The sequence below is a fragment of the Rissa tridactyla genome, chromosome 1 (assembly GCF_028500815.1).
Source record: "Rissa tridactyla isolate bRisTri1 chromosome 1, bRisTri1.patW.cur.20221130, whole genome shotgun sequence".
Taxonomy (NCBI): Eukaryota; Metazoa; Chordata; class Aves; order Charadriiformes; family Laridae; genus Rissa; species Rissa tridactyla.
Window position 1 is genome coordinate 118,886,548 of NC_071466.1, and position 18,290 is coordinate 118,904,837.

Consider the following 18,290-nt stretch of genomic DNA (forward strand, 5'->3'; position numbering starts at 1 on the left):
CACAATTTAACTAAGCTAAACGAATACCAGTTAGTCTATTTAGTAAAGAAGCTAGCTAGTACTGAAGAGAAGAAAAAAAAAAAAAGGCTCTATATCCTTTAAACTTTTATAAACCAGAAGAGAATAAACCTGGCATAATCACTTCCAGAAGAAGAGGCATCCTTGATTCAAATTTTTAAAAAGGTAAACAGTGCAAAACTCTGCTTCCACAATGTCATTTCAATTTCTCTTTACTAATTGCTTCAGAAACACAGTTCACATTGGGTAGTCAGGCATAGAAAAATATACACAAAAGTTACAGAGACTGTCTAACTTGTTTGTATCCTGAGCCAAAAAGGGCAGAATGTACACTGTACTTCTGAGTACGAGTTTAAAAGGAAAATGACTGGTTTAATGTTTGCCTGATTTTACAGCAGCTACAACAAAAAACCTGTTAGTTTTCTTCCATTTAAAAAAGTCATTTTCCATGGAAAAACTTAATTCTGTACATAGATCTACTCACCCCTACCTCCAAACTAGCAACACACATTTTTATATGCTTGCCTAACCATGAGAAGTATCTACACCGATTTGAATATGTTATCTAATATTATAGAACAATGTCAAAATATTGTCAATTGAAAATGCCAACTGCAACTTTGATTTCAAGAAAACCAAAACAACCTAAAAATATTTGCACAGAGCAAGGAGGTCACTTCAGTAAGTTAATACCCTCACATTCCGAACTCTGTAAGCTTTTATTAATGCCTTAATAAAAATCAATGCAAGAAGCAAATGAATACTATCAGACCCTCTAAACTGTGCATACAGACTGCCCACATCTTATCAGTTCACTGCTCAAGATCTACTCAATTGCATTAGTGTAATATGAACAGAGCAGAAAAAAAAAAAACGCCAAGACATTCTGTCACTTCCACTGCTCCTGCTCACAGGCCTGTAGGTATCAATAAAATGGTGAAGTCAAACAAAGCTCATGCGTACACTTTGAAAAGCCAGCAGCAGTCAGAGGTTTCTAACTGGAAGGAAAGATGTGCACCAGCTCCTTATTGCATCAGCCAGGCAAATGGTGGAGAAAAAAAAAAAAAAAAAAAAAAAAAAGAGACTGACTTTGTAAGGGCTGACCATGGCTGCACCTCATCCACTTACTGCAGGGTCTGATTGCCATGTTTTGTTCACCACATGCTGGGCCTTCAGTTGAGTCTCCAAGATTCATATTCATCTGAACAGACAGGAGAGACTCAAGGTAGGTTAGAGGTGCAAAGCATGTAAGAGGACTGACTTTGTTGGGGAAGAGATTAAGAAAAAAAAAACCTGTATAGATGACAAACTACCACTGCAAACTGAATAATACAATCAGTAGCTGTGGATGGAGAGAAGGAGAAAAAGAGCAAACACTGAAGAAAGTACAGCAGAAAATATGCTGAGAAACAACACAGAAGAAACTATGTGTAATGAAGCAAAAAATGAAAAAGATCTATTAACATCTACTTTTTGACTAAGCTCTCTTTGAGGCAAGGAGTGACTTTTCTTGTATCTCTGGATGGCCCCTGGCACAATGGCAGGCGACTTATCTGCTGGTTTGCAGAGTATACTACAGAAACAGCAAATTGCAGCAAGAGACTGATGCAGCAAGCCAGCCTGTCCAACAGGTTTTAAGAAATACAGTTTGTTCAGGAACTAGACTGAGTAACATAATGCTCCTAGGCCTCTCCAGATAACAACAACTAAGGGGAGGAGAAATTTTCTTCTATATTGTGGTGAATGAAGTGGTGGTGCTGGGCTGCAACGTGCAGTTTGGAAAAAGGTCAGTCAGATGTGTGTTACTATGATAAGAATCTGTAATAAAAACCAGTTGACCATGTCACACACCAAACCAGAGTACTCACGGGAACAAAACCATTATTATTAACTACAAACAGTACTCTATTTTGGTGGTGGAAATACAGTCTTAAGTTCACCTGAATAGGTATCCTATCACCTAGTCACCTATTTATAATACAAAGGTGAATGACAGACACCGCAAATCATTAGTCTACTGAATAATAAATAAGGACAGAGTCCTGGAGACATCCCCAATATGGAAGTGAAATTAATTAAGTGGCTACTTTGGGAATCTCTGACCTCCTGTATGGAGGTGAAACACTTCACATACCACAGATTTATATACTGAGCATAACTCAAATTAGTTTTAAAACTCTCATGGGAAAAAAAAAAAAAAAAAAAAAAAGGTGTTTCTTCTCAGTACATTGCCCCATTCTGCACATAAGCAGGAGCACTGTGATATAATTATTGGTTACTCCAAATCATTACTTCAATTACCAAATCAGCTTCAATTTGAAATAAATATCCTGGTCAGTATTGAGAGTCTGAGTAAACATTACAGATTCATTGCCTGGGGACAAGTCCGTATTCTACACACCTATCAAAAACTGGACGGATACCACACTCATACATACACACCTAACTCCAAACCTACGCTGTACTGGCCCATACATAGTCAACTATTCAACATAACAGCTACAAATGTTTTTGGAATACTATTATTTATGTTTATGCCATGGTAAGAAAGATTTTGTAATATACGGTGTGGACCACAGCCAATGTTTTCGCTTTTCTACTCTCAAACACACATTGATGCCCTTGGCACCATTTTTTTGGAAATCTTATTTGGAAACATTACAGGACTGTTAAGGATGTTCTGTATTGAGGCTAATTGAGTATTTTATATAACTTTCTTTACATTACAGGAAAACCCCAAAGAACAAGGGAAAACATAAGCTAAAATCACCAAGTCAAATAAACCAGGAAAGATAATTTAAAAATGAGGAAACCTTACTTGCAGAAGTAAAACCACTGAACTAGTGAGATATAAAAAGGACACACATTCAAACCTTTATTTAGCCCACAATATGGATGGAAATAAGCTCTTTACACTTTTTTTTTTTTTAAAGCATATCTACAATACTAAGTGTATTTCTAAATGCTACAACTTTAATCTCTCTTAACGCTTAGACGATCTACACCGGATCTATCCATAGTCAGGAGACTTCTAGAAAACCTTCTTTAAAGTTGTACTTTGTTGCAGCTGACTTCTCATTTATTTAAGATAGTTGCTACTACAGTTTTGCACAAAGTCGAGTCAGGGACACTCCAATCATCCTTAGAAATGACAGTCATTTGTCAGCAGAACTTGTTCAAAATAGTTCTGTGCGCACACACACACACAAACATCAAGATATTTAATACTAAATTATAAAACTTACTTTTGTGCATCTGCAGATCGCTTCCGGCCTCCTTGCAGATCCTGTGAGATATCTTTCCCAATATTATTTAAGATGGCATCATCTTTATTTACAGAATCCTCTTTTATTTTAGCTGTAGAACAGATAGGCTCTTCAATTCTCGGACGCTTTGGCTGTGTCCCCTCCGGAAGGGTATTTGTGTTCTGTAAATCCTTTTCACATCTGTTGGGTTCATTTTGGAAGGTGGAGGGTTTAGATTCTACCAAAGAAGATTTTGTTGCAATATTAAATAAGCTTCCAAGAAAATGAAAAAAACCTTCTCGGGGTTGCTTGTCTTTATCTGCTGTTTTGATTCCAGGAGTCAAACTAGGAAGGCTATTAGCCTTTTTCAGCTCATCCTGGATTTCAGACTTGCTAAGTTCTTCTGTGGAATGGTTCTTCTCTTCATTTTGACAAACCTAAGACAAATACAAGAAGCACATAAAGAAGATATTTCCTGTCATTTTCATACATTCCCAAATTCATTAATTTTAACTTGCTCCTATGCATTGTATTTCTTTCAGGATATCTGTTGTTTAAAGGTTCATTTTAACATCAGTGTCCTGTGCTCTCTTCTTCTCTTTTTGTACTAAAAAAGGTCCCTAGTCTACAAAAAGCCCAAAAGACTACACGGGCTAGAAGATGCACAAAGCAGCTGCTGTGGAAGTAAAGTACAGAAGAACAGATGGCGAACAATTGCTTCAACTTGCAGGAAAAAAAAAAAAAAAGGAAGAAGCAAGGAACAATTTTTCACACTTCAGACTCTAATCTGCTCAAGAAGCACAGCTTCACAAACAAATCTATACGCACTTGTGAGATGAACAGTCTTCAGCTTGCAAATATACTCAAGAACACCATAGCAAAACACAAACATACTCTAACTTTAAACTGAAGGTAACCTGCACTTGTAAAAAAACCCAGGAGAATCAAGAACAGAATCTGGATAAAAGGAACTCAACTCACATGCCAGAGATTAATCCTATCCCCTATCTTTAGCGACACCATGTTGCACCCTCTGGCCAGCTTTCCTTCAACTCCACATGCAATTAACTGCACAGCTGTACTTCCAAATCTCTTTGTAGTCTCACACGGCTTCAGAGTCTACAATGCTTGAACTGCACAGTCTTCCATACTGCCAGAGTCCTACACACCACTACCCCTGCACACCCACGACCTTGTGAACTGCCGGCCAGCTCTGACTGTGAGCTGGAATTATTTTCTAACTGAAAATAATTAGTACTAAGGCAGGGCTTCACCTCATTTAAACCACCAGTTCATTTCTTCCTTCCACTCAGCTGAGCATCTGCCCCCAGGGGCAAGACACGCTCTGTTCCTCACCAGTTTATGCCCTTCAGTTTCCTTGGTGTTAGCTTCTCTTGGAGATCCAAGAGCCACTGCCCAAGCCCATGCTACTTCTGCCAAGACCATCTGCCCAAAAACATGATGCATCTTCACTGGTAGGCTTCCCAAACACCACGTTTTCAGCTTCACAATCTGCAAATGTTTTTTTCCTGGACTAAAATTTTCTGGGGAGCACCTCCCCTTCATCCTCACCTTTCATAGCAGGTGCTATATGTTATTGCTGCTGTATTTTTACAGTACAATCCTTGTAATTTCAATCCCTGTTTCAACACAGTTTATTAAAACAGAATAAAGTTACCCCAGGTTTTCTTAGATGAAATCTATTCTGCTCAACAGGAGCAGAAAAGGAGAACATGAACAAAAAGTCCTATGCAAATTTTAATTGTGTCAACAATACCTTTGGGTAAGAGTAATTGTTTCAAATTGGATAACATCTACCCATCCAATCTCAGCAGAAAGCTACTACTTTCATACATCACTAATCCTATTACAACGTGAGGATGTATTTGTTTCAGGTAACCTAAAATAAACAAGTAGGCTTATTTGTCAATAGCCCATCTAGGATCGATTGATAATGAAAAAGTGTGTTCTAATGAACACAGTTTAATCCTTGGGGAACAGCAATTTCTTAAAAGCTTGCAAGTTATCGTTAGTGATATTGGAGCAGTGGTCTTTAATCTTCAAGAAATATTTTTTCACCTTTTTCATACAAAGAGTAGATACAATTGCTTAATATTAAGTGATCTTATGCATGTATTGAAAATGGAATTATGTGAGGATAGAAATTGAATGGCACTGGTTTGTGCTTGAGAAATCCATACAACCTCTATTTTCTACATACAAGCAAGACAGTTAAACAACCACATTAAACTTATAAGTAAACTTTCAAAAGTGGGCTAAGTCAAACTAGCCTTTCTTCATCCCACCTGTGACAAATCCCACCTGCTTCCCCACATACTGCACTAATCAACAGCTGATGTGTCACAAAGGGATGTAGTCATCCCTGTGCTATTCAGGGATTTACTACTTTACAAGTCAACTCGACCCAAACCCACTCCTGGAAATGAAGACAAACAGTAGTGCAGCTTACAGATGTACTACAGTCCTGGCTGCTATCTTCAGTCCTAGGCAAACTATGCAAGTAACATGCAAAACTGGGATGCATCTCTTGAATAAATAACTTTATCTCATAGAAACTAAGTACTTTGCATAAGGAAACAGAAAACAGAAATAAGGAAAAAATTAGTTTCCAAAATTTGGTAATACATGAATGATGCACCATAGTCAACTTCAAAGTTCTACTGTCATTAGATTGGATATTAGGAAACATTTTTTCACTGAAAGGGTTATTAAACACTGGAATAGGCTGCCCAGGGAGGTGGTGGATTCACCATCCCTGGAGGTGTTTAAAAAAAAAGGGTAGATGGGGCACTGAGGGACATGGTTTAGAAGTGGCTTTTGTCAGGGTAGGTTAAAGGTTGGACTTGATGATCTTAAAGGTCCCTTCCAACTTCAGCAATTCTATGACTCTATGTTTCTACTGTCATAGTTTCTTCCTTCACTTTGATTAATATCTCAGTATTCTTCAATACCAGTTTTTGATTTAAGTGAGGGAAGGCATTTCTCCCTTGTTCTGTGATTAGTATCATTCACACAAATTTGTCAGATTTAAAAGAGTATCTCGGTGCAGGAAGTGCACATGAATCCTATTATTTTCTCTGCAAATATAACCGTTATAGGCTATAAAATTAATATTAATTACTACAATATCTATTAAGTTAACAGCTCAATGCATTAACTATAAAAGAAAATACTACATTCAAAACTTGTCAACAGTTTAGTATTACGGTTTTTTGTTGGTTTGTTGTTCTTGGTTGGTTGGGTTTTGGCTGCCCTTTTTTTTTTTTTTAAAGTAATTTGTATTCAGGAACTAGTGGGGTTTTTTTCCTATTAGGAACTGAGATTTCAAATATGGCTAAATCTCTACATGTGAAATTCTTCCCCTAGCAGCTCTGAGACAGAACGCTTGTAAAGACTGTGCTGCTTCTTTGTAAGCATAATTCATGCCATGCATGAAAAGCTGTTTTGTAGTCTCTGTTTCCAGAAACAGTAATCTATTTAGACTTTTCCTTCCTCTTTAATCTTACTTAACTTTTGGTAAATCAAAAGAACAGGAAGTTTTAATATGAAAGGGTCCTTCCATACCTTTAACCTTAAGGTTAATAGTGTGTTCCATAAAAAAAAAAAAAAAATGCCTGGGAGAGCATTTACACTGTGCTTACTTGAAGATATACATGGATATTAAGTCCCAGCACAGAAACTATGCAAATCCTTCTTTCCTCCCTTCAATATAATCAATCCTACTCTCCATATATTATCCCTCCTGCTCCTCTTTGCTATAAAAGACAGCATGAGCTATTGGTGTTTTATCATTTGCCCATAAAATCTCAATTCAAAGTTTAAGCCACTGTTTAGGCATTACACAAACACAACTGTTCCTGCTACAGATTTTGAAGTTTGTATTTTAAGTTAGTGGCATATTCAAATTACAGAGACAAACGCATATGATCTGTAAAGCCAGTAAGCCTTTAACACAGCAGGAGCCTTCCTTCAGGCACAAGCGCCCAATGAACACAGCAGTATGATGGCAATTCCACGAGGCAACATCATGATAATTTTCACTTATTATTTCCCATGCCTTTCTCTGAGCTCATCTCTGACAGAGGCCCCCAGCAAATGCTCAGGAAAAAAAGGCAAGGGCATAGGGTATAATCAAAGTAACCCTTTCCCTGGTATATCCCACCAGTTTTCAACAGTCAGGGCCTTTAGTTGACCTTGACAGAGCAGTTGCATCTGCGCTGCAATTAGGCTTCAGCAGTTTGATATTTGCAACACTGGAAGAATACCAGTGACTCTCATATTAGTTACACCTCATGTCATCAGTTAAAAAAGAAAAATAAAAAATCCTCTTCCAGTGTCACAGCAGTCTGAACAGCTTATCAGGCTAACACTGCAAAGAATAGTTTTTGGATGAAAACCTACCTGCCAGATGCCCTTTGAGATGCTTGCTGATGCAAGCAAAAAAGTTTTCCTGCCATAGTGTTTCTTTCTGCTCCTTTTGTATACGGACTGTCATCAATTTTCCCCTTGCTTCCCCTTTCCCACTCTCCGTGAGCTTTCCTGCTTGTGACATGCTTCATAAAGCTTTAATTAGCTTTTATTCCTTTAGCAACTCATTACTCAAAGTTTCACCAGGCAAGCCCTGGGTAACCTGGTCTGACCTTATAGCTGAGCCTGCTTTAAGCAGGAGGTTGGGCTAAATGACATCCTGGGGTCCCTTCAACCTGAATTATCCTATGGTCCTGTGACCTCACACGCAATGAGGCTGTTGCAGAGGGGAAGCTCAACAGAGCGTGAAACAAGATTATGACTTAAATCAGGTGACTGAAGAGACTGCAGCGATAGCTGAAGCTGTCTCTACTGTGCAGTCAGGTAGTGCAGTCTCACCTTGCTGGAGCAACCGCTGCAGAGAAGTCTGGCAGCCAGGACTCAAAAGACAAGCCCAAGATGTCATGTCTCAAGCGTGATTCTTATCTGAGCTAATTTATTCAATGGTAGACTAGGTATGTTTTGCAGGCTGTAATCCATTCCTGACTGTAGCACAGACATACGCCCAAAGCCTAATTGCGCCTACGCAGTCAGGCTCAGGGTTTGCTACCGGTGTGAACAGCCGCCCCAAAGTGCAGCTGCAGTGGTGCAACAGCACCCTGAAAAGGGATTGCTTTGGCAGATTTGCCTTGTACCAGCTGAGAACACCCGCCCTGGTAGCTGCTGTCTCTCAGCAGTTCAGTGGCAAAAGTTCAAATTGCCAGAGGTTCTCATTCGGCAGGGGTTACGTCCATCTGCCAAGAATACAATCTCTTTTATTGCCCTAACAAGTGAATGAAATGAAAACATTAACAGCATTAAAACACAGATCTGATCTCCATGAATAAAGAAATTAGCTTCCAGCCACAACAGCCAGACATTTCAGATTGCACCCCCTCATGAACAAATGCTCATTACGAAGCAGAAACTCCAGCCAGCCACATGGAGACCTCTCACAGACTGTCTGTCCTGCTGCACTGGCAGCTGCTGATGGAGGACATTCTGCATATTGCACAGATACGCTTGTGCACTTTAACCACCCCATCTCCCTGCAGTTGTGAGAGAAGACGGCCAGACATCAGGATTTTAGAATTATTGCTGATTCATCCCAGGGACCTTCAAGACGCCATTTGACCCCAACATCTCAATTTACTCATCAAAGAAATGGTCATAGCACTACTCCAGAATTTGTTTGCTAACATGTAGAAATAGTTTAAGAGTTGCAGATTAAAGTGTTGGGTGCTCTAATACTGGAAAATTAACCACGTTCCTAGCCTTAACTTTGACCTTTCACCATAGCTAAAATGGCTACATTTCATTTAACAATTATGAGCATCTCATTCAATTTGAACAGTAATATGCTAAACAAAATCCACAGTGAAATAGCTTGAGTTGCTGCCAGACTAGTACATCCCCACAATGAGTTACTACTGCATGTTTTTCAGCAGACCCGTTTGCAATGAGGAGGACACACTGAGGTACAATAAATCCACACATGAAATAAGCTTTAGTTTTTTCAACTACTGTGAGGAAAAGAAGTTAAGTGTTCTCAAGCAATGGGAGGCAATACATACAGAAACCTAATGAAAAAGAACCAGACATAGCAAGACATAGATTAGGAACAAGACCTAAGAAAACTGGCATAGTATTAAGAAAAAAATCAAGAAAAGGTACTATCAGACAGTAAAATACACAATAAGCTGAGAACTCCTAAAAAGTCCACTGTTGATAGCGTTCACGAGAAAAATGGATTTAAAAAACATGCAGTCAAAGTGGGGTTTCCTTATTTATGCCAGTAATTAGAACGGTGATGGAGATGATGCAAAGGAGTTCCACCATTGTCAAAAACTATTTAGTCTTAACTAAGTAACACCTTTTAAATACTTGTAAAAAGCAAAAAAACCCAAAAGATTAACAAAGACAGCCTTAGGGTTTTGTGGGGATTTAAGTTAAAGGTGAGTTCTGTATCTCTACAAATAACCGATGCTTTGAACCTTTGAATATTTTGGCTTTTTTATACTGCAAAGTTTTCCTTCCACATCTTCCTTTCTCTGCTTGTTTTGACATGAAAAAATCAGGTCATGACAACCCTGGAAGAAAAGAGTAACTAGAAAACTAATTAAATCATGGCATCTTCACAATCACGAGTAAAAGTTAAACAACAGGAAGGGACTTTTAGTTAAACTGTATCGGTTTTGCATTTTTAAAAATAAACCTATTTAAATTAAATGACTATTTAAAATTTGGAAAGACAACTGCCTCTGTTGAAAGTTCAGCACTGGGGCTTTAAAAATTTGTTTATACATTTGAATTCTTGAAACACCAAGGAGTCCTTAGTGCAGATTTAATTTGTTAGATGAGGAAAGAAAAGAGGAAACATTCTCTGAAACTCTAGTGTTCTCCTAAAATCTGAGGAAGTATCCAGACTCACCTTCCCTGACAAGAGAACAAAAACCAAGGTGGTAAGGGTGAACACTTCAAATGAAAAGGTAGAGAAAACGGAGGTTCAATTAGAAATAAAGTTTCTGCCGGGTCACCTTTACAGGGAATGGTAAACTCAGTCAAAGCCCCCAGAATGACAAAGTGAACGTTATAATTTTAAAAAATTCTGTTTACACCACTTGCAAAGTTACATCAAAATTTCTCTTGTCTGAATTTTGTGCCGAAATTATTGTAAAGCTCTGATTAAAGATTAAGAATTGTTACTCACTTCTCAGTATGTAACTATCGCCTTACTACTACAAGGTCTAGTATAGAGACAGAGAGAACAGAATTAAATTGTCTGACTTATTCTGTTTTTTCCTCTAAATCTCCCAGTATTACACTTCCATTGCCTTTTAGCGTAAATGTTTTCATAAATGTGAAATGATTTTTAATCTCTTATACTTGACAATTCCCCAAGTTTGAAAATAAAATAAAAAAAGGTGAAATTCACTTTTTCAATGCAGAAGGTGTACACAAGCAGGCAGTGCACTGGGAATGGGGTGAGATACTGCAATTTCCACCCATACTCATATTCTGTTGGCAGGCTATAGCATCTGGCACCACACTTCTGCTTCTCACTTGTTTCCTCGGTGGTTTTCTGTGCCAAAATGAGCAAGGTTTAAGACCCCCCCCCCCCCCTTTTTTTTTCCACCCATCCTGAAACAAAGTTCCCTGCTCAAGATCCCTTCTTTGAAGAAGTGAAGTAGTAGAGAGGGAAGCATATTTCACGATTATCCTTTCTAAAAATCGGTATGGCAAAGGAATTTACCAGGACTTTAGATAGGATGATCTTAAAATGTCTTCATGAACACATACAGCTGTTAACATCATTAATCTAACAAAGCGTCCTGGGAAACCAGAAGGTACTCTGTACTTGTCTATAAAATTCCATTTCAACAAAAGTCTACATCATTGCCAAAGAGAAAGAGGTCTGCTTTCAGGTTCCACAAGAGAAATCTTGATTATGCAAACTGCAAAAAACATTTTGGTTTTGTCTTGCATTTGTTGTTGTGGGCAGCAACAGCAACAGTTTTTCTAAGTACCTCTCAGGTTTTTAAGAAATTCATGGTTGGCAGTAATAGTCCACCTCTCTCAACTCCCAAAAGACCAAGAATCCCTCTCTGATTTCTAATTACTAGGTCTAAGACACAGGTATTCAACAGGCATTCACTCACAGGCTGAGCAGACATAACTTAGATAACATACGTATGAAAAAAAGACAATATAAAATAAAACCATGACAATATTATAAAAAACACATGCTATATGGAAAAGTATGTAGTTAACTGGGCTTAATTTTGATTTCTAACTTTTTGTAGAACTTGGAAAAACTAATTATAAAGTCAGAATTATGGACATTCAGGAAGAACAGCTACGTATACTCTGCAAGTTCGTGCAACTTTTTGTAAAGCTTATGTGAATTCACACATCAGATGGAAATGATGTGACAGAGAATTACAGAACAAATTAGGCTGAAGGAATGTGGCTAAGGAGGTCACATAATCTAAGCTCCTGGTCAAAGCAGCTCCAGTTAGAGCAGGGCTTCATCCAGCTGCTTTTTGAGTATTTCCCAGGATAAAGATTCTGCAACTTCCTTGGGCAACCTGTTCCAGTATCTGACCACCCTTACGTTAAAGGGGGGGAAAAAAAAAAAAAGAAGAAAAAATTCTTATAGGTGACTGGAATTTCCCATGTTCCAACTTGCACCTGTTGCCTTTTGTCCTATTTATTGCACTCCAAAAAGAATCTGGCTCCATCTTATCACATAATTGCAGTCCTTGCCATCAAATTTTAATACTATGTCTACCGCTTAAATACAGCCATCTTTATGTTACCTTGAAATGAAATTCATGTGAGAAAGCAGGGCTACAGAATAATCTCTTCTCCATGTTCACAGTATACAGGAGTACTTTTCAGAGGACAATTAGCACCAGGTTTAATTTGTAGCAAGAAAGATTTAGATACGATGTTAAGAAAATTACTTCCTAATTACAAGGTTTATAAAATCGGTAGAACAGTTGTCTGGTGAAGTTGCAGAGATCTTAGAGATCTCCATCCCTGGAGGTCTTTGAGAACAAGTTAGACAAACTTCTACCAGGTATGACACAGATACAGAGATCTCACCTTGGGGCAGAGGAGTGGACTAGATAATCTTTGCAGTACTTTCTGCCCTTGTGTTTTCTATGAAGACTGAGACACCTCTGGTTAATCCAGGCAACTAGCACCCAGGCTTGAGCCTGTGGGCCAAATTATAAAGTATTTAAAGCTACTGAAATACTGAGGTCTAAATTATACATTTGGTATATTGTATTTGTACCTACTTTTTGAAAACTTTTGCATTTGCCTGACAGAGCTCACATGCTTAAGAATTCCTTCCTAATCAGTTATGGGAAAATGGAGTTCAAGATCCTTAGGGCAGCGAGGAAGGTGCTCAGCAAGCTCACTACCCTGGACTTCAGGAGAGCAGACATTGGCCTCTTCAGGGATCTTCTTGGTAGAGTACCATGGCATAAAGCCCTGGAGGGAAGAGGGGCCCAAGAAAGCTGGCTAATATTCAAGGATCACCTCCCCCAAGCTCGGAAGGAACGCATCCCAACAAAGAGGAAGTCAGGCAATAACACCAGGAGCCCTGCATGGATGAACAAGGGGCTCCTGGACAATCTCAAATGGAAAATGAAGCCTACAGAGGGTAGGAGTAAGGACAGGTAGCCTAGGAGGAACACAGAGAAATTGTCTGAGCAGCCAGGGATCAGGTTAAGAAAGCTAAAACCCCAATAGAATTAAATCTGAACAGGGATATCAAGGGCAACAAGAATGGCTTCTACGGCTATATAAGTGATAAAAGGAAGACTAGGGAAAATGTGGGCCCTCTCTGGAAGGAAACAGTAGGCCTGTTTACCCAGGATATCGAGAAGGCTGAGGTACTCAATGACCTCTTTGCCGCAGTCTTCAATGGCATGTGCTCTAGCCACACTGCCCAAATTGCAGAAGGCAAAGGCAGGGTCTGTGAGAATGAGAAGTCACCTATAGTAGGAGAAGATCAGGTCTGAGACCATCTAAGGAACCTCAAGGTGCACAAATCCATGGGACCTGATGAGATGCATCAGCGGGTCCTGATGGAACTGGCAGATGAATTTGCTAAGCCACTATCCATCATATTTGAAAAGTTGTGATAGTCCAGTCAAGCTCCTGCTGACTGGAAAAAGGGGAAACATAACCCCCATTTTTAAAAAGGGAAAAAAGGAAGATGTGGGGAACTACAGGCCAGTCAGTCTCACTTCCATGCCTGGCAAGATCATGGAGCAGATCCTCCTGGAAACTACGTTAAGGCACATGGAAAACAAGGACGTGATCAGTGACTGCCAACATGGCTTCATTAAAAACAAATTGTGCCTGGCATATTTGGTGGCCGCCTCCAACAGGGTTACAACATTGGTGGATAAGGGAAGAGCAACTGACTATCTGGACTTGTGCAAAGCATTTGACACTGTCCCATGTAACCTCCTTGTCTCTACATTGGAGAGACATGGATTTGACAGATGAACCACTCAGTGGGTATGGAATGGGCTGGATGGTCACAGTCAAAGAGTTGCCGTCAATGGCTTGATGTCCAAGTGGCAACCAGTGACAAGTGGCATTCCTCAGGGATCATATTAGGCCCAGTGCTGTTTAACATCCTTGTTGGCAAGAGGGACAACACAGTTGATTCAGCGCACCCTCAGCAAGTTCGCTGACAACACCAAGCTGTGTGGTACAGTCGACATGCTGGAGGGAAGAGATGCCATCCAGAGGGACCTGGACAGGCTTGAGAGGTGGGCCTGTGCAAATCTGAGGACGTTCAACAAGGGCTAGTGCAAGGTCCTGCACATGGGTTGGGTCAATCCCAAGTGCAAATACAGGCTGGGTGGAGAATGGATTGAGAAACACCCTGAGGAGGAGGACTCGGGGGTTTTGGTTGATGAGAAGCTCAACATGAGCTGGCAATGTGCACTCGCAGCCCAGAAAGCCAACTGCATCCTGAGGTGCATCAAAAGAAGCATGGACAGCAGGTTGAGAGAGGTGATTTTGCCCCTCTACTCTGCTCTCACGAGAGCCCACCTGGAGTTTGTGAGAACACACCTTGAGTACTGAATCCAGCTCTGGGGCCCTCAACACAAGAAGGACATGGATCTGTTGAAGGGAGGACTGCAAAGATGATCAGAGGGCTGGAGCACCTCTCCTATGTAGACAGGCTGAAGAAGCTGGGGTTGTTCAGCCTGGAGAAGAGAAGGCTCCAGGGAGACCTCATAGCAGCCTTTCAGTACCAAAAGGGGGACTACAGGAGAGATGGGGAGGGACTCTTTATCAGGGAGCGTTGCAATAGGACAAGGGGAAATGGTTTTAAACTGAAAGAGGGGAGATTTAGATTAGATATTAGGAAGAAATTCATTACTGTGAGGGTGGTGAGACACTGGAACAGGTTGCCCAGAGAAGTTGTGGATGCCCCATCCCTGGAAGTGTTCAAGGCCAGGCTGGATGGGGCTCTGAGCAAGCTGGTCGGGCTCTGAGCAAGCTGGTCTATTGGGAGGTGTCGCTGCCCATGGCAGGGGGGTTGGAACTAGATGATCTTCAAGGTTCCTTCCAACCCAAACCTTTCTGTGATATGATTCTACCCTTCTATGATAACATGCTATTTCCTCCATGCACCGCTACAGGAAGGATATCTGGGGACGATTGGTAGGCAAGTGAATTTGCCTACACTGTAACAGCAAAGCCTTCAGTTGGATGAGAACCTTAGACAGGGCAAGCCTTTGATCTAAGCCATTCACTACTACTGAAACTACCCCAAGCATCTATCACCGCTGCTACTAATACAGTATGGTAATACAGGTAGGAGCCAGGTTAGACTTGTGGTACAAGCACGTCCAACAAGAGCATTGTGTGTTTTCTTCAAAACTATACTAACATGACTTTATCCAGCACGTGGCTCGTTACAGTAGCGGTGTTAGTTTATTTGGTGGCTGTTCCACACAAACCAGCTAATACCTATGTCCCAGTTGTAAACCTCTGTTTTAAAGGGCATTACCAAAAGCAAAAGTATGTGAAACATACTTTTGCAGGAAGCACTGTTGCAACATTCCTTTTAAAAACAAAGTCTCTGTAGCGCTAAAAGTGAGGTTAATGATATACTAACGTACTGGACACTATGTAATGCAGACACTTAGAACATTAAACATGAAGTTCAAGAACGGTTTATATCTACACAACCATCTTTTCAGCAATCACATCCCTGAAATTGAGCATTTACTCAGAATCTGAGTACCGTTTAGAGCTCTAATTCAAAGAAACAGAAGCAAAGCAAAATCTGTAAATAAACAGTGGTGGGTCGTGCTGTACGTTCTGCCAATGAATTGATAGGCATGGCAAATATTTTTCAGTAATATATTTTCTCAAAAGTGGTCAAATGATGATTGATAAAGTCACCTTGGCACAGAAAGATCAGGCTTCCTATTTTCATAAGGTGAGTATAATGATATTTTTTCCTCCCTCTATGAGATAAATCTTTCATCACAGGGGAAAAAATAGCAGGGGTAAAGTACAGAACTGGTAACGAAAGTGCTCAGAAGAGCCAAATTGCTGTGGTTGCTCAGCAAGTTTCCCAGCTCCACTCACCCAGTCAGCTATAATTTAGATGTCCAACCTTTGCTGCTAAATCAGAGACTTACAGTTCCCCCGCTATTTTGCCCCTGGGCTCCTGCTGAGACAGCCAATGAATATACAAAATCACAGCATGTAAGTCTACACGTAAGTCTATCAGAAACATGATAACCCATTAACATGGTGACAGACGGACACAAGATGGTTTCAACTTTTAGTCACCATCCACCTGAAATAACTAGGTAGAAGCATGGTTCAGAGACATGGCCACGTATGGACACCTGCCAAAACCCAATCCATGTAGGTATATAGATTTAGACATTCCTCACAAAGTATACTTTCCATAACAACAAAACTTTTTTTTTTTTCTAGCCCATAGTAACCTTGATGACTCAATGATACAACCAGACCATCTTTCAATACCATACATTATCCCTTTTAAATGAGACAGTCTCCATTCTCTCCAACCATTCAGTTGCATTCTCTTGATCTTTGCACAAGACAGCTTATTTTGGACGATGTCAGGCACTGGACAGTGTGGTGTTATCAAAATGCAAGTGTGTGCTTGAGGGAGCAGTGGTAGGAGAAAAAAAAAGAAAAATATTTTCTTCACAGAAAAAAAAAAGGGGGGGGGCAACTTTCTCCACCTCCTCTGAATCAGTTTTTACTATCTAGTTGTAATTTCAGTGCACACAAGATATAAAATTACAGTGATGAAAGTACTCATTACTATGCATATAAAACTGTTCAAGTGTATCATAAGATTTTTGATTAGCTTAAGAAAGAGGGAAGTAAGTTAGACAGGAAGCTCTCGGTATAGTTGAACAGCCAGCACATTCTAGTGATATGAAAACCATACCTTTCTTATAAAGCCTATGCAAACATCAGGTATTGTTTCAAAGATAATGTAATGCACACTGTAACACTTTACACTTCTAAACATTGGTCAAAGACAATATAATTAAATAAAAAGTTATTGCAAGACAAAGAAAATACTTGGAACAATATTTGGAACAAAACTCTACAGCATTAATATTGGCACCAACATTTAGTACAGTATTACAAAAACACAAGTCTGAGTAGCAGACTTTCCTGCCACAAATTTAGATTCAGCAGGAAGGATTCTGAATTTGCGCTTTTTTAAATTAAAAAATAAATAAGATTTAGTTTTTGGAAAGAAAGAAACACACACTCTTGGGTAATTTTAATCTGCTATGCTTCCTTTGCCCCATCTACACATCCTGCTTGTTCCTTGAGACCTAGCCCTCTTCATATTTCCTTTTATGCAATTCCTGATGTTGAAGTCCTGTGCACATATGCTAAATGACTCCCCTTCCTCAGTCAAAACCTTCTTCAAAAGGAAAATCTCTTTTAGAATTTTTCACTGATCTAACATAGAAAAATAAGGTAATTTTTTTTAAATGCAGAAAATTGGCTTTTATTATAGTAGAGTCTCCTCTACTATAGTTTATCACAATCTTTTCTAACTGCATTTCAAGGCATAAAAATCATTAGTCCACGATTTATGGTAACAGGATGCCATTCAGTGGCATTTTCCAGGAGCTCAGAATTGACAAAGTTGGCTTGAATCCACGGGGCTTCTGAACAAACGTCACTGCATTGTTTCCCACCCTGATGTACATAAACTACATTCTTTCTTGTTCTTGAGCTAATAACCCTGTTGGACTGAACCGGGTCTTTATGGAGGCAACTGCAACATCTCTTGATCTTTGGCAAAGCCCAAACAAATGGTCCCTAGGTACCAAAGATGCAACTACACAGAGACTGTAGGCCATACAGGAAGACCATTTCCTTCTCCATGTAGTGCTAGTACTCAAATAAATGCAACACAGGATAGAAATCTCAGATCTAGTGTGTTAAGAAGCCTGGTGCATCCCCAAATAAATCTGGAAGACCAGTCGAAGCCCTTTTGGGGAAGTAGCTACAGTATTATCTGCATTAAACTAAAACAACTAGGAAAAGGAACAGAAAACAAAGCAAAAGTGCTTAGTGAACAAATCACTAAAATGGCTCTGTGCAAGGCATGATGTGACAGCAGCAGAGACGGCTGTTATCACCAGGCCCTGTCCTGTACATAATTATTTATGATATTTGATTAAATCTAAACATAACTTTAGAGGCAACCACCACTTTCTGTCAAGTGACACAGGAGAAACTTTTTTTTTTTTTGCAGTAAAACACTTACAGGACAAGAAGGTATGATTAACATGGATAACATTGGTGAAGAATGGCCAACATGCATATGAATTTCAGCAGAAAGATGTTATAGTGCTTTGGTTGGCAACCAGCAGACCTTCCGGCATGCAACACTTGCTGGTTAGGTATTCATAAGTTACAAATAAATGGTGCTTTAGGGGA

General features: G+C 39.7%; 1 protein-coding gene across 1 annotated transcript in view; it reads right to left on the reverse strand.

Moving 5' to 3' along the window:
* The window catches only part of CRYBG3 (crystallin beta-gamma domain containing 3), a 95,362-nt gene that overhangs the window by 61,589 nt on the left and 15,483 nt on the right, over positions 1-18,290 (reverse strand). Inside the window, exon 3 of the mRNA XM_054189219.1 lies at positions 3,264-3,700. Coding sequence (XP_054045194.1) covers positions 3,264-3,700 — 437 coding nt within the window. The remainder of the gene's footprint in view (positions 1-3,263; positions 3,701-18,290) is intronic.